Here is a 21,364-nt window from a genome sequence, read left to right as displayed (position 1 = left end):
GTGAGCTTGACTCCTTAGCAACAAGGAAAAGGAACCAGGCAGACCACCCCGCCCAGTATGCTTACCTAGCTCTGGGGAAAATGGAAGACCACCCTTCGATAAGGAAATAAAATGGCTTGATGAAATCTCTTGTATCTCATGTGTCTATTCATTTTCTGACACCAGAGGGTCGATGGTGCATTCCAACAGCTACAACTAAGGTAGACAGGAGCAGCAGTGCTGTGTAACAGATGAGCCTACCCCCAAAATGCCCTGGAAGTGGGGTGCAAGCATGCAGGCAGTGTCCTGAGCCATGGCAGGGTGATAACCGAGGAATTCTCACAAGACAGTGACTGTGGTCACACTTGACCTCCCAGGCCTGGGACTTCCCATGCCTGGCACAGAGTAGGCACCAAAACTACTGCTTATAGAACCAGGGCCATTTGCTATCTCAGGCACCACAAGGGTAGGAAGTAAACTAAGTGGAAACTAAGTGGAAAATGACTATAAATGTGACACCACAGGAAGAAGAGCCTCTAGGGAGCAGAAGAAGAAAATAGGACTGGTACTGGAGTGGGGGTACACTGTGGGGGTGGAACAAGAGAGAAAGAGAGAGAGAGGGAGAAGATAGCTGAAACACTATATCCAAGCTAAGAATGTGGGGGAAAGGAGTGGGAAGCGACCCCAGATTAGTAGGTTTAAAGCTGATAGGAAAGAAGATAGTAGGCAGAGGGAATAGGTGCTGAGTGGTGACTGGTGATTGAATGGACCTAGCCAGAAGCTGGAAAAGAGAATCTAGGATTATAGAACAGAAGGAGCTACAGAGAACAAATACCCCTGGGAAGAACTAGTGTTGCTCAGGCAAATAAAAATCAAGCTAAAAAAAAAAAAAAACCAACTTAAAAAAACCCAGCAAACAACAAAAAGAAACAAAGCAAAAACCCCTGGAGAAGTGACAAGGACAAGGGGAAGAAGAGTGCTGCTGATAGGAAAATGGAACTTGTAGAAGTAAAACTGCCTGAGGCCCGAAGCTGCACTCTATAGCTCAACAGAACCTTCCCATCCCAGCCTCAGTGGGCTCCTTTTCAAGTGCCTATTCATTCTGTCCATGGGTACCTGGAAGAGGAACTGGAGGAGGAGGCAGGCCCAGAGCCTCAAGACAGTCCCTTTTTCTCAGCCTCCACTGGACAGTCTTCAAAGCAGAAGGCATTTTTTGCACTATGGCTTAATGGGTGCATCCTCCACTTAGTAAACAGAGGGTGGGTTTGATTGACCCCTGTGTCATGTCCTACTAGACAAGCCTTGGGATCTCTGATGTTCCTTCTGTTCTTGCCTATAGCACACAGGAAATTGTTAGAAATCCCTCACATGGGCCCTAATCCAATCATTAGTTCAGAAAATCAGGTTTGTTAAGGGCTTGACAACAGGCCTTTACTTTCTGTCGATGTGCGAATACTCATTCTGTAGGGGGGAGCAGAGCTGACTCCATCTTAAATGTGCTAAGTCGCCCCCCCCCCCCGCCCACAGAAATGAAACAAAGTGTGAACACAGTGAGCCTGGATCCCTAAGTTTTCTTAGAACTAGGTGCCTGGAGTTTTAGAGTTGGAAATATAGTAAGTTTTAGTGTTAAAATTATAACAGCTTCTAAAAAAGAACTCCAAGAGAAGGACACAGGAGGATTCTATTGTTGTCATTATGTTTAATGTTCTAGGTAAATTTCCTTTGGCGTACCCTACGTGGTACTGTATATGATTTTGGTACACTGGATATTGAATATATGCTTACCTGAACTAGGAAAGGGAAAGAAAAATGAGGGTGTAACAAATATGACAAGAAATGTACTCACTACCTTATGTAACTGTACCACCTTTGCACATCACCTTGTCAATAAAATTTAATTAAAAAAATTATAACAGCTTCTAAACCCTGGTGATGACTCCATGCTAGAGGGCTGCACCCCACCCATGAGACTAGTTCCTTGTAGTTTGACATTTATAATATAGGGAGTCCTTGCTCCCCTCTGTACCTAGGTAGCAACCATGGTAACAGACAGTAAAAAATGATCAGTCATATAGACATAACCATAATAGTAGTTATAGGAATGCCATGGTAACTGTTGGGTTGGTCTACTTATGATTGAGTATTGGATTGTTCTGGCCTGCTCATGCTTGCTTAGTGGTAATAGGAAAACATGGTAGCAATTGTTAAAGTTGGTACTAGGTCAGCCTGACCGCAAAATTCTGCTTCTGTAAATGGCTTGCTTAACCCATTTGTGACTTGCTCTACCCCCTGCACTAACCCCCTGCATCAGTGCTACATGACCACCTGCTGTAGAATGCACAGCTTCTACCTATATAAACCCCAGTTCAAGGACTGTTGGGCATTGCAGTTACAGCTCCCGATTCTGTGCTGCCTCCCTGACTGGGCCGGTCAGTTCACTTTTTGCTTCCCCAATAAATCCATCCTTTTGCTTGAGACTGTCTCTGAGTGGTGGACTCTTGGAGGGATGGGGAATCCCCTCCCTCGAACCCCATAACAATTCCATCTGTCCCCAGGACAGGTTAGACACATAGGAAAAGCACAATATAACTAGCAGAAGATGGACATTTCCTTGGATAGATTTTACAGAGTTGTCTTCTTCTGTGTATTCAGATTTCTGGACACATGTCCTCCAGTTCATACCCAGCGCTCCAGCCCAACCAATGATAAAGGTGTCATTTCTGAAATTGCTAACAAGCTCCAGTTCTTTCGTGCCTTATGGGGAATAGAATGAGCACCAGCCTAGGAAGACTGAGAGCAGAAGTTTGGAGATCCATCTGAAGAGGGTGATATATACCACTGCTTGAAATTAAATTCAACCCCCACCCCCAGCCAATGGTTCTCTAATTTGTATCATTTTTTCTGGAGCATAATAATGCTTCTAGGACTCCAAAAACCCCATTTTGAGAACCACAATCTGGTACAGCACACAAAGGGATAGAGGGAAGTTTGGTTAGCTTCCACTAAGGAACTATGTGGGTACATTTCACTTTTTGGTTATTGGAGAGCCCCACTCGTCTCTTCTGGCAACCATCTGAACATAGGTTGAAGAAAACTGTCTTCTAGTGCTCTGGTCTGAGTAGGGGATTCCTTTGCCCTTGCTGGAAACAGGAAAAAGTGGTTTGATTGTGGAAGTGTTGAGAAGGAAGGAGCTTTTTCTCCCAGAACCAAAGGCAAGGCTTAAGATGTAAATAACCTCAGTGAGAGCTGGTATTTTCTATTACATTCTTCTGTTCTATACAAGAGAATGTATGTTAAGAGTTTCTTTTCATGTCTCCACAAATGGAAAAGCACACTAGGTCCCTAGACCTAGACTTCCTTTTTGATAACTTTGTCTAGAGAAAACATAGAGATGCTTTTTATTTAAAGAGGAAAGGGTGGTCATCAGGGTAAAGGGAGTTGAGTGGAAGATAAAGTTTCAGGCAGAATCCCTGTGGAAAAGAAACATCATTGAAATTTGTTCACACATCTGATGGCTGTTGCTTGTTTTATTTGTCCAAGGGAGGTGGTGTTGGACCGAGGTAGAGAAGACAATGAATGGTACACAAGAAATGACCCAAAGGCTCACCTCTTCTGCAGAAGGCCCTTAGACTCCAGGATGCCTTTTAACTGGGTGCTGTAACTGTACCTACACTTGGGGGCTTCACTTTTATTTCTACAATCACCAAGTCAGAATAAAACCTGGAGGCTACCATGTAGTTATGTAAGAGATACAATCAGATAGTAAGGAACATCACTTCCCACAAGTCCCTCGTTTGTGAGGAGCTGGGTTTGTCAGCATCTTAGATCTTTCTTTAAGACATAATAGTAGAATGTAAGCAAGTTTCTCTAGTCACTAAAGATCAGACTCTATCCTCATATTTGGTTCATCTGGCATCTTCATCCTTAAAATATTTAGTGCCCTTGGCCTTGTAATTCTTGACACAGACATACAATAACCATTTAAATCCCAGTCTTTGACCCCCCAGTTCAGTGACTCCATGAACGAGCTCTAAACTTGCTACATGCATATGCAAAACTGAGTGAATTGCAATCATCTGCTTTTCTCAGAAGTAGGCTTCTGGTCACGCGCCAGTGGCTCATGCCTGTAATCCTAGCAAGTCAGGAGGCTTAAGAACTTGAGCACTGAGTTCCAAAGCCAGCCTAAGCAGGAAAGTCAGTGAGACTCTTATCTCCAATGAATCACCAAAGCCAGAAGTAGTAATGAGACTCTAGTGATAGAGTGTCAGCCTTGAGTGAAAAAGCCAAGTAAGAGTGCAAGGCTCTGACTTCAAGGTCCATTAACAGGCAAACAAGATAGTGTGTTTCTAGTTTCTTTCATATTTTCAAATATGTCTGTGACCCAAAACATTCTATTATACACATCTTTATATACAGCTGATTTGTATTAAAGTAGCATAATAAAACAATTGATATAACATTGTTTTCAATTTTAATACTGAAACCCAATATTTACTTATTCCCTTGGACATCTCATAATACTGATCCTAAGACACACTTGTCTCTGGGAACCTAGGGGAGAGTTGGCTTGCAAAGGGCTGGCTGGAGAAGCGTCCCAGGCCAAGTGTGCTGCAGGCTTCTCTCCAAAGCTGGAGGGAGGTAGGAGCCAGATGGCTAGAATAAAGAAGCCCAGTCAGCAACAAGAACCTATTTTCTACTCCATTTGAGCCCAGAGTTCTGAGAAACTGTGATTCACCCAGTTATTCCAGAGTATATGAAACTGTCAATAAAGTAGATTCATGCAATTCACTTCCTCTGCGTTTCTGGCCAGTTCCCTCAATTGTGTTTGAGAAGTAAGTGTCTTAGGGAAAAACTAGAATCTAAAGAGAAGACATTCCACTTTTATCCTCTTTGCTTCTTACTCCCTAGCCCCAAACTGTTGTTCTACACGAGAGATTTTAAATTGTAAGATTTTAAATCATCAATAAATAGAAACAATATCTACTTATCAACTAACCAGATGACAGAATGCTCCTATGAGCCCCAGTATAGATGTTTTAGATTGAAGAGTCTTGGTGTGAACACTTGCCCAGAATCGGGAGGGAAGCTAGTCCAAAAGCTCATTACCCTGCATCAAGTGAAAAACGAAGACAACAGCCTTTTCCCTTCAAGTTCAAGTACTCAGAGAATGATATCCTCAAAAATATTCTTCCCCCATAGTGAAAGAGCCAAATCCAAACAGAGTATAGTATGATAACAACTTCCAAACACTGACTCCTGTCCTAATTTCCCAGCACTTAAAACAAGACAAGACTGAAAACCTCACTCAGCACAAACCTATATATGCACCTTGCCCGAAATCACCAAGACAGGGCTTACCTCACTGAATGTCTCTTTCTCCCCTCCCAGGTAACAATTTTCAGCCCAGAGAATTCAGACTTTAACACATAAGTCCACAATTGTCTGCATCTGAGAAATACTGGGGAGAACTTTGTACAAACTCATAATTTGACCATTTCTACTTAGGGGCTTCTTTAATCACACAGATTACTTCCTATCTTGAAAGGAAACAAAAGCCACACACATAATCCCTACTACCTCAGCCCCAGAACACAATCCCAAGAAAATCTAGCTTGTACAGTTCGCACTGAGCATGCTCTCTTCAAAGACCCTGCACACGTAAACACAGACACAAAAAGACACAGTCTAGAGGAAAGGGGTCTGTTCAAGGGGGTAAGGTTTTTCATCTGGGTGGGCCTGGATTACTTGGGTTATTGTATAAGGTCCATCTCTTATGACTGTCACATGATCTCTCAGCTAGTTATTTGTGTGTGCCAAAGGGAATAGGAAAAGGGGGTGAGATACCACAGCCGGTAGAAGTGTGAGGTATAGCTGTATATGATGGGAGAGGGATGACAGACCCACACAGGAATAATATCTGTCCCGACTTTCATTTGGATAAAAGCAGGGGTTCTGATCCTTGTCTCTTTCCTGTTTCCTCATTACTTTCTAATCCAGTGTTCAACGGAATCTATTTTATGGCATCACCAGTTCTGTGGGACATGAAAGAGAAAGGATACGGAGGTCAAATAAATTTAGCAAACACTGCAGTAACAGAAGCTAAGCAGTTTGCTGCAGGTGTTCTCAGAGCCTTCGTTATGTTAAATGGATTTTCTCTATATACACATTGTATATAGAGAGTGTGTAATTATAATGATTAGAAAAGGGTGATTTACAAACTATTTAACCACCAGTATGACACAGACTGTGGCTAATAAGGGACCAGCCCACATCTGCTGGCTCCACTGCACCCTTGCTAATAGGCTCACGTCAAACAGTAACCCATGCAGTATGCATAGTTTCACAACATTTTGCCCAAAGAACACTGGTTTGATGTGTTACCTCACAGAACTGGTGAGAGCTGCTCTACCCCACGCTGACACATTGCCTCTCTAGGCATAGGGTCAGAGCTCACAATTCTGGCCATGGGAGTGCAGGAGAGGGACAACCCTGGCAGTGACTACTGGTAGCACCAGCTGATAGAGGAGATAGTAGCTGCAGCAGAAACACATTTCAAAAGACAGATGCCCCTCTGTCCCAAGTGCTGCGGGGACTTTGTCCCTGGTGGGTCAGCAGGTGCCTGTCCAGGTGGTGCTTCCGGCCAAAGCTCTTCTCACAGCGAGGACACTGGAAGGGTTTCTCCCCAGTATGAGTCAGCCAGTGTCTCACGAGGTGATGCCTTCGGCCAAAGCTCTTCCCACATTCTGTGCACACGTGACATTTTGGCACTGGGGGGGCACGCTGCCGTTTCCCAGCCCCAGGGCCCTCTCCAACCTCTTGGCCCTTACAGGATTTGCCTTCTGCGTGCACTCTCTGGTGGCTAGCCAGATGGGCACTGCATCGGAAATTCTTCCCACACTCAGAGCACCTGCTGGGCTTGTCATGAAGGTGGGTTTTCTGGTGCCTGATCAGGTGATGTCTCCGCCCAAAGCTTTTCTCACACTTGAGGCAGCTGTAAGGCCTCTCCCCGGTGTGTGTTTGCTGATGCCTGGCAAGGTGGGAACCCCACACAAACTGCTTCCCACACTGGGGGCATGTATGGGGTCTTAACAGGGAATCCATCTCTGTGCTGCACAGAAGGTTGGAGAAGCTCTCTTCCTGGACGAAAGGAGGGCCTGGGAGCACTCCTCTAGAGCTCCTGTGTGTGGACTCCCAGCTCTCATCCTGCTCTGGGTTCCACAGAACAGTCTCTTCAGACACACTGGATAGCATTCTCGGAGGTTCTGCTTCTAACTCAGGGGTATCCCCCTCATGTTCACTTCCATCTCCTGTGAAGAAGGGAAAATATAAACCCCAAAAGGGGAGTCACAAGAGAGTACCCCCAAGACTCAAGACACAGGTATGTATGATGCCATACAGGTTGTACGATGCCAAACCTCACTCCCAAAGGAGTTCAGAATATGTTGTAATTAATGTACAAGCTAGAGCAACAGGTACAGAGGTTTTCAAAAGCCTAGGCTTAAAAGCAGAGTAGCCAAGTTTTAACTTCAGATACTACATTTTATTTCTCTTAGCCTTCATTTCTTCTATAAACAGAAATAACAATACTTCTCTCAATAGCACAATGTCTGCTCACAATAAACACTTAGTAAATGGCTTATGCTACTGTTTTTCATTTAGATACCATTGTTTATTTACTGCTGTCCATTACCTGGACTCACCAACTTCCTGCCTAAGTATAGAAGTAGAGACTGACTGAAGGAATGTGCTCCAATCATCACGGGGGGGGGGAGGGGGAGGAGAGGGCACCTGTCAACAATCCAAGAGACACTGAGGAAGTCATCTCTGCAACAAGTAGGAGGCTGAACAACAATTTCAACAATAACAGCTACCCAGTGCTTATTGTGTGCTAGGCATAGAATTCCACTGTTCTAATGTGCTAATACATTAAGTTTTCGTGGTAACTTATAGATGAGGACACCTAAGGTCCCACCCATATGCTACAAATGCAAATCCTCAACTCTAGCACCCGCTCTCTAACCCTTTGTGATTCTGTCTTCCCTTTGAAGAGTAAGATCCCGAAATATTTTGATTAGAGGGACATGTAATGAAGATACCCCCAGAGAGAAAATGAAAGTATTCTGCATCCTCACCAGTGTATGTGACCTTCAGTATGTCTCGCTCCTCTAAGTCCTGGGGATCAGGGACCCATTGCTCTTCTCCTCCTTCTAGTTGAGAAAGCATGTCCAGTTTCGGAATTGGAAATCCTGCCCACAGTAAAACAAAACAGAGATGTCTGTTAGTTCAACAGTACTTCAATGTCTATAAAAACAAACACTGTTTCCTAGCTTCATCATTGATACTAGAGGTAAAATAAAGTGAGATAACAAGCCTCCTGACCCCTCCCATTTCTGTTAAGTGCCTCTTCTTTGCCTTAGAATGATCATATGCTCTTTCCTCTTCCACTCAAATCTTTCCAGTTCTTGCTGGTCATAACCTTAGTTATGCCCTACTGTTTAGTCCTACTTTTTATTATAACTGTCTCACCCTTGTATCCCATCCCCATCTTCTCCTATATGTTTCCCAAGTTTCCAAGGACCTAGATCCAGATGTTCCTTTCTTTGCTTTATAAGAATGTTACAATTCCGGGGCTGGGGATATGGCCTAGTGGCAAGAGTGCTTGCCTCGTATACATGAAGCCCTCGGTTCGATTCCCCAGCACCACATATACAGAAAATGGCCAGAAGTGGCGCTGCGGCTCAAGTGGCAGAGTGCTAGCCTTGAGCAAAAAGAAGCCAGGGACAGTGCTCAGGCCCTGAGTCCAAGGCCCAGGACTGGCAAAAAAAAAAAAAGAATGTTACAATTCCCAACTAAGGTGTGTGGTTGTTTTTTTTGTCTGTTTGTTTTATGAGTTACCCCCTCACCATCATTCTCTTGAGGTTAGTCCTGGTGTTCTTTCTCTGATACAAGCCTAAGAGATTCCCTAGAAGATCTCTGGGCAGACATTTCTAAGAGCCATAGAGCAGAAGGCTCCCCCCTCCCAGGGTACAATGCTTACTCAGAGAGACTACTATTCCACAATTTTCCTGCATGACATATTCTCCATAAAAGTCTGTCTGAGAGGGGTCCAGACTCCGCCACTCCTCCTGAGAGAAGCACAGTGACACATCCTTGATCGTTACCAGGCCCTGAAACAGAGCATCATCTGTCAGCAGCTGTTCCTTATGGAAAACATGATCTCAGTATGAAAGGCTGAGGTCGTAGAGGAGAGAGGGCCTAAAGGATCTAGGGAAACAATTGCCAAAGCTGCTGCATAGGACATATAGTTTGGGTAAAGGGGAGATAAGGAGAAGAAAGGAGTCAAGCAGTGAGAGAGGGGAATGCCAACAGAGGAGTCTCCCATGTGCGACAACGAGAAGTCAGAGGTACCATGAACTCACCACTCCCTATGTCTAACCACAGTATCTACTCAGCCTCCTCTTACCTGCCTTACTCTGTTCATTCCAAGAAATTCTGTATCATCTTCACCTGCCTCCACTTATCCTTTCTACCAATACAAAATGACAGAAACAAAATTTTCTTCCCTCCCTCCCTATTATGCTATAATGCCCTTATCTTTTCTGGTGGCACAATATGGTGATATGGTGATTGGGTCTAGATTTTGGAACCAAATGACTATTCATTTTGCCATATGTGGGCAGAATAATGTTGTTTAGGTGTCTTAATTTGTCTCGTCCCCAATTTTCTAACTATAAATTGGGATGACTGAGTTGTTCTCAGAAATAATTATGGAAAGCACTTGAAAAGAACACACAGGACAAGGGTTCTGGAAGTGGAGCTACTGCTTATGAGCATAGCTGTTTTTCCATGGCTAGTCAATTCCCTTCTTAATCTATACTAACTTGTCCCTATTTATGACTTTTCTCTTCTCTTCTGCTTTATCACCTTCACAATTCTGTCCATTTCCTATCTTCCAGACTTCCTTAAGTTCTCTTTTCCTAGTCTTTGCAGGATTATTTTTTCTGTATTTCTTTTTGTCTTATGTTTTGTTATGATCTCACTATGACACCCAAGCTAGCCTCAAACTACCAGCGTGCCACACCTTGTGTGGCTTCAGACTTATTTCTTAATGATAGCTAATCAATTGTGCTTAAAAATTGTGCCCACGTGTGGACAACACAGCCCCATATCAAAGCCCTAAGGGTTTAATGTGCCCCTGGGAAAGGGGCAGAAGCTGTTCCATTATAAGATGAACATGCTATCAGTGTGCATGTGAACTAACACATCAGCAGAATGATGCCAAAGGTATGGAAGGGCCACTGTGGTGAGACCTTGGGAGATGCCAAGGGAGATTGCCCACCTGTGATCCAGCTGCAAGAAGTGCAGCTGCCATTTCCCAGTCTCCGGTGCTCCCCTCCTGGGGAATTGCAGGAACCCAGGGAGCAGACTGAGCTGGTGAGGAGAGAGAGGAGCCATTAGAGATGAACTATGAATTCTTTTCCAATATGTACCTGGGTCCCATTTTAGGAGCTGAAAGTCTCATCTTCTGCTACACCTATGCCAATATGTTAAAAAAAAAAAAAGCATAAATGGGAATGAAGAGGCCTTCACTCAGAATGTTCCATAAGGGTACTCGCTGGTTCTTAGTTACATGAGCTGTGGTTTGAATTTACATTTCTTGAATGTAATGGAATGTTCAGCAAGTGAATCTTACTGGTTGTGTTCTCCAACAGTAATCAGTCCAGATAGCACTTTCTTTCTTCTGCACTCAACATCACTAATTATGCCCTTGCATGTAGAGAGAGAGATTATGTAAGAAACAGGAACGGTCTGGTCACATTGTTTGGAGAGCCAAGAGGTTATTCTGTATCCGAGAAAAGTACCCAGGAAGAATGGACTGGTCCTAGGATTGAGTATGCTGCTCAGTCCATGACTATTTATGGATTTTTATGTTTTGGTACTCTACATTTTGATTTGTTTTGTTTTTGTTGCCAGTCCTGGGGCGTGGACTCAGGGCCTGAGCACTGTCCCTGGCTTCTTTTTGCTCAAGGTTAACACTCTACCACTTGAGTCACAGCGCCACTTCTGGCTTTTCTCTATATATGTGGTGCTGAAGAATCGCACCCAGGGCTTCATGTATACGAGGCAAACACTCTTGCCACTAGGCCATATTCCAAGCCCCTAATTCTACATTTTGAACAGAGATCAGGAAACCACTCTATGCCCTGTGCTTCCCATGTATGCTGTGGATCCTCACTTTTCTCTTGCAGCGACTGTGGCTCCTCTTCAAGGTTGTGACACAGGTGCTCCAGTGGCCCAGGTGTAGTTCTCCATGGCCCCTCTTCCCGGCTTCCCCTTTCTGCATGGGCTGCTGCTCCATCCAGCTGTGCATTCATTGACTCCCATCCTGTCCCCAAGGCAGTTGTCTGTTCTGAGAGCATTTTTATGGTAAGTCCAAGTTTGTGATCTGGAAAAAATCAATGAAATCAATAACAGCTAGGCCCATGAAAGTGAAATGGGATGATATTCCTAAGGAAGCTAAAGAGATCAGCCCCAAGATAAAATATGAAACTAGGTTAAGAGGAGATTGATGGAAGATGAGCTCGAAAAATTTGATCTGTTGCAAATAACTGAGCCTGAGTTAAGCTTCTTGGAGGAACTAAGAAATTGCAGGTACTAGCCGTGGGTCATTGGCTTACACCTGTAATCCTAGCTACTCAGAAGGCTAAGATCCAGAGGACTGCAGCTCAAAGACAACCCAGGTAGAAAAGTCCATGAAAATCTATCTCCAAAATAACCAGCTAGAGGTGTGGCACAAGTAGTAGAGCAAGAAAGCCAAGCATCCCTGAGGCCCTGGGTTCTAACCCTGAGACCTCATGGTAAAAACAGAATATCCTTACAGGCTGGGAAAACACTGTTAAAGTTCAACCACTGAAAGTACAGAAAGGCAATAAAACCGGAAACAACACAGGAAAGAATGAACACAAAACTGTTCTCAACAAAGATTGATATGATCATTTATAAGATTTTCTGCTATATCACATTCTCATCAATTAAAGTTAGATAATTACTAAAGGGAGAAATCCTGGCCAGGGAATATAATGTATCATAAAGAACCAGCTTCTTTTTTTTTAATTTTGTAATGCTGAAATAAATGGTATCTCACTCAGCGAAGAGATACATGATGTGTCATTCTCAGGAGAACATTTATAGACAATAACTCAGATAGCAGTAAGAGAAGTTGATGGTCAGAATAGAGCTGAAGTTTCATCAGAAAAAAAAAAAGTGGAAAAGGGATTTGGAGCAGGAATAGTAAAGGAGGAGCAGGGTTTTGATTCTGAGCCTAGGATGAATGAACAGCCCAATTCTTTGAGACACAGGAACAAATTTGTTTGGCAGGCAGGCACTAGTCATATCCCATTAGAAAAAATACATATTCAATTTTAAAGAAAGGTATAGAGTGGGCTGGGAATATGGCCTAGTGGCAAGAGTGTTTGCCTCGTATACATGAAACCCTGGGTTCGATTCCCTAGCACCACATATATAGAAAATGGCCAGAACTGCACTGTGGCTCAAGTGGTAGAGTGCTAGCCTTGAGCAAAAAGAACCAGGGACAGTGCTCAGGCCCTGAATTCAAGGCCCAGGACTGGCAAAAAAAAAAAAAAAAAAAGGTATAGAGAAGCCAGTAAGTGTTGTTTGGGATAAATTAAAGCCAAGAAAAGGATAAGAAATTTAGCCAGGTGGAAAGGATAAAAAAAAAAAAAAGACAGTTTTCTCTTGTCTTGGGAAGGAGGCCGATGAATGGAGTTACTGAAGTTATTGATCAAACAGAAGAAATTCGTTTTCACTTCTCTCTTGCAAAAGAGAAGCCATTTAGTTTAGACTAACAAATTCTTAATAATTCTACAATACATAAGACTGAATTGTGGACTCTTTGCTTTCTTCAGACATTTGTAGAGCAGGACAGGTCTCGCTTGAGAAAGAGCCTAAGATTATACAGATATTTTTTTCTGCTTGGCAACATATTTTACACTTCTTATTCAATACTTAAGTATTGAACCCATAAAAGACTTTCCGGGAACTGGTTAGAATGGGTCCTGGGTCCATCCATCCAATACTATCTGCAAGAACCCAAAAGACCTGAATAAGGACTGATGCCAAGTCATCTGTTTCCTAGCACACCGTCTTTGATAAAAGAGGTCAGAAGGAATTCCAGTACAAACAGAAGAAATTCCCTTGTCACTCAGAAGTCCAGAGATGGTTCTAGGTCTCATAGGAGTATCTTAGACTGAGGTTTCTTCTTCAGAGACTAATCGTGTAAAAGGAAAATATCAATAAAGAAATAATAGAAGGAACTGCTGGTGTAGCTTTAATCCTAGCTACTCAAAAGGTTGAGATCTGAGGATCATGGTTTAAAGCCAAACCAGATAGGAAAGTCTGTGAGCCTCTGCTCTCCAATTAACCACCAAAAAGCCAAAAGTAGAACTGTGGCTCAAGTGGTAGAGCACCATCTTTGAGCAAAAAAGCTCAGAGACAGCCCCCAGGCCCAGAGTTCAAGCTCCAGTACTGGCATAAGAAATAAATATGTTTTAATAATAAATATTGTTTATAACATAAAAGGAAACTTCATTTTAATTGTTTTTCTTTTTGCTTAATCCCAGCCCCTGTATTTTCTTCACTTTTAACACATAAGGTTCCATTCCCATTCCCCAGTCCATGTTCTCTAGCTCCTTTGGCAAATCATCCTCCAGGTAAAATATTTGGACCACTGTTTCATACCCATTTCTCCATCGCCCGAGTAGAATAGTCCCTTAATGGGAGAAGCCTCTACATCTGACAGAAAACACATGGAAGGAAAATCGGAGGGGAGGGGTACCTATCCCGGCCCACGTTTCCTAAGATGTTCATGTTCGTAAAGGCAGCAGTCCTAACCTGATTCCTTCTAGTTCCAGGACGATCCCATGTCTACTGGAGTCTGGGTTCCTGGGTTTTCCTTCCCACCTTTTTCCTCACGCATCAGGCTGGGAAAGCATCTGCGGGGAGAGAAGTTTTTGCAGCGAGTGCCGTGGGACAGAAGGGTCAGGTTATCACACACAGAAAAGAGTGGCCCAAGGACACGAGGACAAGCGTGAGAGGATCTTGGCCCCCCGCCGGGGGTGTGGCGGGGCGGGCCGGAGCCGCCGGGCCGGGCGGCCTGGGTGGAGGAGAGAGGCGGCTGCTCCCCCTGCGGTCACCGCGCCCCGGGAAGCGGGGTAAGATTTCAGAGAATCCCAGCCAGGCAGGACCCAAGCTGGGCAAAGTGGGGGGCGGGGGGGAGAGAGGTGTCACAAAATCGGCATTTCCCGCGAGCTGGGGAAGGAAGCAGGTGGAAAGGGTGCCGAGGCGCCCCGAGGAGCGGGTGGCAGCGGCGGGCGGGCGGCCCGGCGGCACCCCTCCCGGCCCTCCGCCGCGGGTGGCCGAGCCCCCCGCCGGCCCTCCCACCCGGGACGTCGGCGTCGCGCCCGCTCCCGGCCCGCCCCGCACTCACCCCGGGTCGGCTTGGCCCGCGGCCCGGTGCCTGCCCCGCGGCGGCCGCCGGCCCCTCCCCTGCCCTCCCCTCCGCTCTCCTCCGCCCTCCTCCGCCCCCGGCTGGCGTGCGGAGCGGGCGACGGGCGCCGAGTGCGGACCGGCGGGCGCGGGCGGGGTGGGGCGGGCACAGGAAATCCCCGCCCGCTTCCGGGGCTCGGCGGGGGGTAGGCGGAGGGGGGTCACGAGCCACGATTCGAGGGGTCGTCGCTCCCGAAGGCCACGCGGGTCCGAGCCGCGGACGCAGCGGATCCCTGACAGGCCGCCGCCGGTGGCCGCGCGCGTCCCCGGTGGGCCAGCCGCCGTCCTGGCCACTGAGCGCTCCCCGGGGCTTCCGGCAGGAAGCTCCATCAATCACCTGGGGTTTCATGAGCGCTCCCGAGGGCTGCGGTGGCCGCTGCCCAGGACGCGTGCGGCTGTGCCCGCAGCTTCTGTCTCGCCGCCCGGCAGCGTCCGAGAGGCCCTCGGGCTCGCGGGCATTGAGTGAGGAAGGGGAGGTGCGGTTGACTTGGCCAAGATGGTGCTGTCGCATTGTCCACACACACACACACACACACACACACACACACACACGTGGCCGGTGGGCTCTTCAAATGTGGCTCGTCTGGAGACAGTGCCGCACCACGCTTAGAAGACTTCATTTAAAAAGCAATGAGAAAGAGCTCGTGAGTAATATGTGGAATACACTGGGCTAAATTTGTCATTGACATTGACAGCACCTACTACTTGTAACCTTTTTAATGCGGCTAGGAATAGTCTCTAATTCCAGGTGGGGGCTTGCATTGTATTCCTGCTGGACAACACACCCCTGTAGCATTCCAAGGGAGTTGACTGGAAAAGATGAGGAAGCCAATCCTGGGGCTCCTTGTTAGAATCCGTTTATAACTCATAAATCATAGTCATTATTTCGTTGTCATAAAAATCATAATAAGCAGAGGCAAAAAAATAGAAAAGTGAACCGTGGTCTGACTTCTAATCTGATGTTCCGGTCTCCAGAGAATTCCTCACCTTTCACAGTAATTATATGGAAGTTCACCCTCCTAGGCAACATTGCAAGGCCGGGTAATTAAATACGTGAAGAATCACAGGGGCAAATGATTCTTTTTAAGGTTTGGGGGTGGGAAAGTTTCAGGATCAGCCTAGACAATGAATGATCCATCCATCATAAAGGACATCTCAAGGCATCATCAGAAAGCAGAAATGGGTACGTTCTTGCAGATGAACTTCATATCCATCTAAAGCAGAGAAGAAATAAAATATGAAAACGAATAGGAAGAATGGCAGGACAAGAATTTTGTTTTATTTACTAGGACAAGAGTCCCCATCTGTCTTTATAAGGAAGGGATGGTTCTGATGCTTCTAAGTATAGTCTCACAAGGAAGCCGGGTGGTCCTGGGCTGCCCCATTGTAGAAGGTTTGGTAAGGAGAGAAAGAATGACTTGGGCCCACACCTAGATTCTCATGTGCAGAAGACACCATTCCTTAGGACACCGCAGTGTTCCTTCCCAGCATCAGAGAGACAGGGTCTGAAGTGCTCCACAAAAGTTCAAAATACCTTGAGACTTGGGGGGTGGGTATGTCAGCCTTGACTCCTTCATTTCTGGATTCTTGTTCGACTGTGGTTTAAAAAAGGAAGTAAAATGCCAGTGTTCACCACTTTAAAAGAAGTGTTAAAAAGATTTTTCTTAGTTGAGTAATGAATTATAGCCTAGCCTTTAAATGTCTGTTCAGACATATGAAACTATGCCTTCAGTTACTGACTGTAAGGTTCGCCAGAAAGGAAAACTGCCACATGGTTCAGGCAGAAAGGAGTTTATTGGGGGGGAGAGCAAACTGCCAGCCTGCACAAGATGGAGGCATGGGGAGACAGAGGGGAAAGAAGAGGGAAAGGAGAGAAAAAGAGCAAGAGGGAGTAAGAAAAGGAAAGACCAGCGGGGACTCCTGTTGAGCAGGATTATACAGGGAAAGGCAGAAGGTATGGCCTGGTGGATTGGATGTGAGCTCAGAGAAGAGGGAGGTAACTGCCTCCAGGTGTGCCAGTTACCTAGGTAACTCAGGTACTGCGCACAGACTTAAACAGGTGAGGGATATCTGCATGGAGCCCTCCTGGGGTACACCTTCTACTGACTTCCGAACAACCATCTCTCTATATATTTTAAGGTATTTTTTGTTGTTGATTTTGCTTATTGCTGGATTTGGGATTTATACTCAGTGCCTTGCACTTGCTCAGTTTGTTTACCTTGTCTCCTATACTTGAGCAATGCCTCCAGCATAGCTTTCTGCTGGTTATTTTGGAGATGGAATCTCAAGGATTGATTGGGCTAGCCCCAAACCATGATCTCTGGATCTCAGCCTCCTGAGTAGCTAGGTTTACAGGTATGAGCCACTGGAACCTGTTTTCACTCAAAAGTTTTAAGACTTTGTGTAAGAGATTAATTTCCTAGCAGTCAGCAGTGAAGACTGTTGCTTCCTCTATGTTCACAGCTATAAGGAAAGGAGAAGGCTGAGGAAAGGCTTGCATTAGGACTCCTGGGGAGAGGAAGGCTCTCTAGTCATTAGCAAACAAGTGTTAGCTGATGTTTATAGGGCACTTTATATATATATATATATTTTTTGGCCAGTCCTGGGCCTTGGACTCAGGGCCTGAGCACTGTCCCTGGCTTCTTCCCGCTCAAGGCTAGCACTCTGCCACTTGAGCCACAGCGCCGCTTCTGGCCGTTTTCTGTATATGTGGTGCTGGGGAATCGAACCTAGGGCCTCGTGTATCCGAGGCAGGCACTCTTGCCACTAGGCTATATCCCCAGCCCGGGCACTTTATATTTTGCAAAGTGCTTTTGTGTATAAGAAAGTAAATCATTTGTATCCCTAGTTCAGTGTCAAGAAAATAGAGATTGAAGCCAGATGTTGATGGTTCATACTTGTAATCCTAGCTATTCAGGAAGCTGAAACCTAGAGGACTGTGACTTAAAGCTAGCCTAAGGAGAAAAGTCTGTGAAAATCCAACTACAATGAACTAGAAAAAAGTAGAGCTGGAGATGTGACTCAAGTGGTAGAGCACCAACTGTGTAAGCAAGCCAAGCAAGCATGAGGCCCTGACTTTGAAAAGCCAGAACAACTCCATCTTGTAGAAAACCAACCCTACCCCCATCCCTCGATTTCCAGTAAAGGAACATGAAACACCCTGGGACAGAGTGACCAGTTGGCTGAAACTGATTAAGGGTTGATCAGAGAATAAAAACAAGTTCTGGAATTTCTCCAGAACTCCCCCCACCCAGGTGTGGTTTCCAGTATCTAATTAAAACCCTGCAGCTGTGCATGAATCCCCCTTGCTACACCCCTATGGCTTAAACCAATCAATTTTAAATGTGCCAGTCCCTTGATCTGACCAATGACCCTTTCCAGATTCCTTCCCACCACCAAATGCGCCAAACATGCTTTAGAATTATTTTATAATTTTCCCGCAGCGTGTGTTGATTTGTTAAAAGATGCTATGATATATGCTCAGTCCCTGCCTCCCCCAAAGAATGTATAAAACAGCTGGAAGCCCTAGGCTCAGGGCCTCTTAGCGTCACCATGTGCTGAGTGCTAGCTCACAATAAACGCCCTTTTTGCTACTTGCATTGGTCTTGGTCTCTGGTGGTCTCTCGGGGGTCCCGAACTTGTGCATTTCAACTTCAAACCCTGGTACCGTCAGAAAAGCAAGGAAAGAAGGAAGGGAAGGAGAGGAAGGGAGAGGCAGAAGAAGGAAGGAAGGAAGAGAGCGGGGAGAGGGAGGGTGGAAAGGAGGAGGAGGAAGGGAAGGGAGGGAAGGAGTAAAGGAAGGGAAAAAGGAAAGGAGCTTTCTTTCAGTCATGTTATGATGAAGTAAGGAAGCCTTTACAAGATGCTGAGAAGATTCTGGTACCATCTAGGCTCCAGGATGATGAGCCAAATAAACCTTTGTTCTTTACAATTTACCCATACTCAGCTATTTTATTACAGAAAGTGTTGCATGTTTTCAAAAATGGTACCAACAATGGAGTTGTTTCACAAAAACCTAAAAATATGGAAGTGGATTTGGAACTCAGTAGTGGTAGAGGCCAAAAATTTTTTTAATTGAAAACTAGAAAAAAACAAAAACCTTTGCTGCTCTGAGCAGAGTTGTTCCAAGGGCACTTCTGCTAAAGGTTCGTTCACAAGAGACAAAGTCTGGAATTTCTCAGATATTACCTAAGTGGTTGGAGCCAGAATATGGACCCATAAAGGCCATTCTGGCAAAATGGAACTGGAAAGAAGGTACTGGAAACTGGAATGAAGACCAGCCTCACAGTTAAGCTGCAAATATTTTGGCTACATTGTGTTAAGACCCTAGGACTGTATAGAATGCAGAATGTAAAAGAGATCAACTTAAATAAAGTAAGGTATCTAGCAGAAGAAATTCCTAAGCAGCAAAGCACCCAGGCCACTATACTTGTAAATAAATGCTCACGTGGAAGGAGAGGGCCAAGGGAAAACTTGAGGATAGAATTTGTTATAAAAAAGGAAGCAGAGCAGTTTGATAATAAAAATATACATCTTAAAAAAAAAAAGGCTGGGGATATAGCCTAGTGGCAAGAGTGCCTGCCTCGGATACACGAGGCCCTAGGTTCGATTCCCCAGCACCACATATACAGAAAACGGCCAGAAGCAGCGCTGTGGCTCAAGTGGCAGAGTGCTAGCCTTGAGCGGGAAGAAGCCAGGGACAGTGCTCAGGCCCTGAGTCCAAGGCCCAGGACTGGCCAAAAAAAAAAAAAAAAAAAGGAAGCAGAGCAGAAAGAGTTGGAAAGTGCTCAGCCTGATCATATGGTAGATGATGAAAGAGAATTTTCAAGAGCGAGAACACTCAGGGTATAGTTGAGGCAACCAATTTCTAAGATTACAAGGAGAAGAAATCATCCAGAGAATGGAATTTGAAAAAAGATAAGAAGACTAGGAAAAGTCTAGAATTTCTCAGAGATTACCTAAGTGGCTAGAGTCAGAATGTTGAGAGAAATCTGAACTCATGTGGGCTCTTGCATTTCAGAGACTGCAGGTTTCATCACAGGTGTGGAAGTATAAGAGGACAGATGTTTGGGAATGTGTCTGAAGAACCCATCATGGGCTTACTGCCCAGTACCACCTCAAGTCTGTTCCCTGTATTGCAGCACAGTGTTCCATCTCTAGCTGAAGCTTGGGTGGGCTCAGATATGACTCAACTTGATGCTCTAGAGGGCTCCAGTCATAAACTTGATACTCAAGTGGTGTTAATTCTGCATGAAGCAGTTTGCTGAATTTTGGTGGAAAGGCCTGGTGTTCAATCTCAATAACTGGTGTAGGACCCTCAAAAGGACTGAGAGTGACTATGAGAATATTTCTGTATTTTTGCAAATGATACAGTCATACTTTCCCATACTTGTCTGCTTGGATGAATTGTCCATGTGTATGTTGAAGTCAGTTGAAATGACAACAGGTTATGGAGAGTGGAATAGTAAGCCAGGTGATGGAGTTGCTAATCAAAGGAGAATGACAGGTAATATCTGGAAGGGTTTGATGGCATGTGGTTCAAAGCAACTGGACATGATTTAAGGAAAAAGAGAAATTGAACTTAGGGCAACAATAAGAGAAAAAAGGACACATTCTACTAGTAAACTTAAGTGGAGTAAACCAGTGGCTTTCAAATATGTGTGTGTGTGTGTGTGTGTGTGTGTCTGATCTGTATTATTACATAGAGAGAAATACATTTCACATTCAAATCTGGACAACGCATCACTTCTATTCTATTTTTTAAAATAATTTAAAGGGAAATGGATACTAATTATCCTGCCCTCTCTTAGGAAGTTCCTATCCTTGTCTTTTCCCATTTTTTAACAAGTTGATTCATTTTTCTTTTGATTAGGTAGGACACTAGGATTTTACTATTCATATGGGTTTAAATACCTTTCTCACTCTGTGATTTATCTTTTCATTTTTAAGAAGACTTTAGATAAATAAAATTTAATTGTAATATACTAATACTTGTCAGTTTTCTTATAGTTAGTGTGTTTCATGTATTTGTTTTAGAAATTCTCCGTCAGTGGTGATGTCAGCAACATGGCAGAATAGGAAGCTCTGACTCTTCCTCCCAGACAACACACAGTAAATAAACAATGGGAGGAGGGCTGGGCATATAGTAGAACACTTACCTAGCATGAATGAGGCCTTGGATTCAAGTTCAAGCATAATAAATTTGTTTACTTTGCTCTTAAAAAACAGAAATAACCAGGTTTTTTTTTAAAACCTTTGATTTCTCTTCATTTACCTTTTTTTTGTAATTTATTTATTAATTAAACACAAATTTTTTGACAAGGTGTTGTGCAAAAAGGGTACAGTTACATAGTAAGGCAGTATGTACATTTCTTGTGATATCTTACGCCCTGTTTTTCTTTCCCTTCCCTAGGTCAGGTACACATATACACAATACACAATGTATCAAGAACATACACAGTAGCCACGTGGCCTACACCCAAGAAAATTCGCCTAGGGCTTTAAATGTAATGTCGATATTAGACCATATGTTCACAGTAGTCTTATATGAACGTACATACATAGCTTTTGAGCTACTGTATTCCCCTGAGAGGTCAATTTTTCACATTTATATGTTGAGTAGTTATTTGGTTTAGTTATATAATGTTGGGTCACTGCCCCAATCTTGTGGGAAATACCATTTGACAAGCAGTTTTTGGTTTCACAGACCTGGTCTCTACTGTCACCCCTTCTTTTTTTTTTTTTTTTTTTTTTTGGCCAGTCCTGGGCCTTGGACTCAGGGCCTGAGCACTGTCCCTAGCTTCTTCCTGCTCAAGGCTAG

General features: G+C 44.6%; 1 protein-coding gene across 3 annotated transcripts; it reads right to left on the bottom strand.

The window, feature by feature from the left end:
* Positions 1-3,354: 3,354 nt before the first annotated feature.
* Znf641 (zinc finger protein 641) lies at positions 3,355-14,541 on the bottom strand. Of its 3 annotated transcripts, XM_048365486.1 has the most exons (8): positions 14,486-14,541; positions 13,890-13,991; positions 13,034-13,175; positions 11,216-11,424; positions 10,319-10,410; positions 9,017-9,146; positions 8,112-8,225; positions 3,355-7,286 (listed from the first exon to the last, which is right to left on the bottom strand). In XM_048365486.1, exons 3-8 carry the CDS (start codon positions 13,063-13,065, stop codon positions 6,532-6,534), a joined length of 1,332 nt encoding a protein of 443 aa, XP_048221443.1. In that variant the 5' UTR covers positions 13,066-13,175; positions 13,890-13,991; positions 14,486-14,541; the 3' UTR covers positions 3,355-6,531. The 3 variants fall into 3 exon arrangements, with proteins under 3 accessions (XP_048221443.1, XP_048221450.1, XP_048221458.1); XM_048365493.1 differs by lacking the exon at positions 13,034-13,175 and having other exon boundaries at positions 11,216-11,425; positions 13,891-13,991; XM_048365501.1 differs by lacking the exons at positions 9,017-9,146; positions 13,034-13,175; positions 13,890-13,991; positions 14,486-14,541 and having other exon boundaries at positions 11,216-11,241.
* Positions 14,542-21,364: the final 6,823 nt, after the last annotated feature.

This window comes from Perognathus longimembris, chromosome 1 (assembly GCF_023159225.1).
Source record: "Perognathus longimembris pacificus isolate PPM17 chromosome 1, ASM2315922v1, whole genome shotgun sequence".
Taxonomy (NCBI): domain Eukaryota; kingdom Metazoa; phylum Chordata; class Mammalia; order Rodentia; family Heteromyidae; genus Perognathus; species Perognathus longimembris.
Note: the sequence above shows the minus strand (reverse complement) of the source record. Positions and strands in the feature narration are given on the sequence as shown.

What these genes read in the sequence shown, in the direction of transcription:
- Znf641 (XM_048365486.1), bottom strand. Translation starts at nt 13,065, where the DNA reads ATGGACCCAGGACCCATTCTAACCAGTTCCCG. An exon ending in ACAGTCGCTGCAAGAGAAAA is followed by an intron (nt 10,411 to 11,215) that starts GTGAGGATCCAC and finishes TCTCCTCACCAG; the next exon opens with CTCAGTCTGCTCCCTGGGTT. An exon ending in TGGAATAGTAGTCTCTCTGA is followed by an intron (nt 8,226 to 9,016) that starts GTAAGCATTGTA and finishes TACTGTGGGCAG; the next exon opens with GATTTCCAATTCCGAAACTG.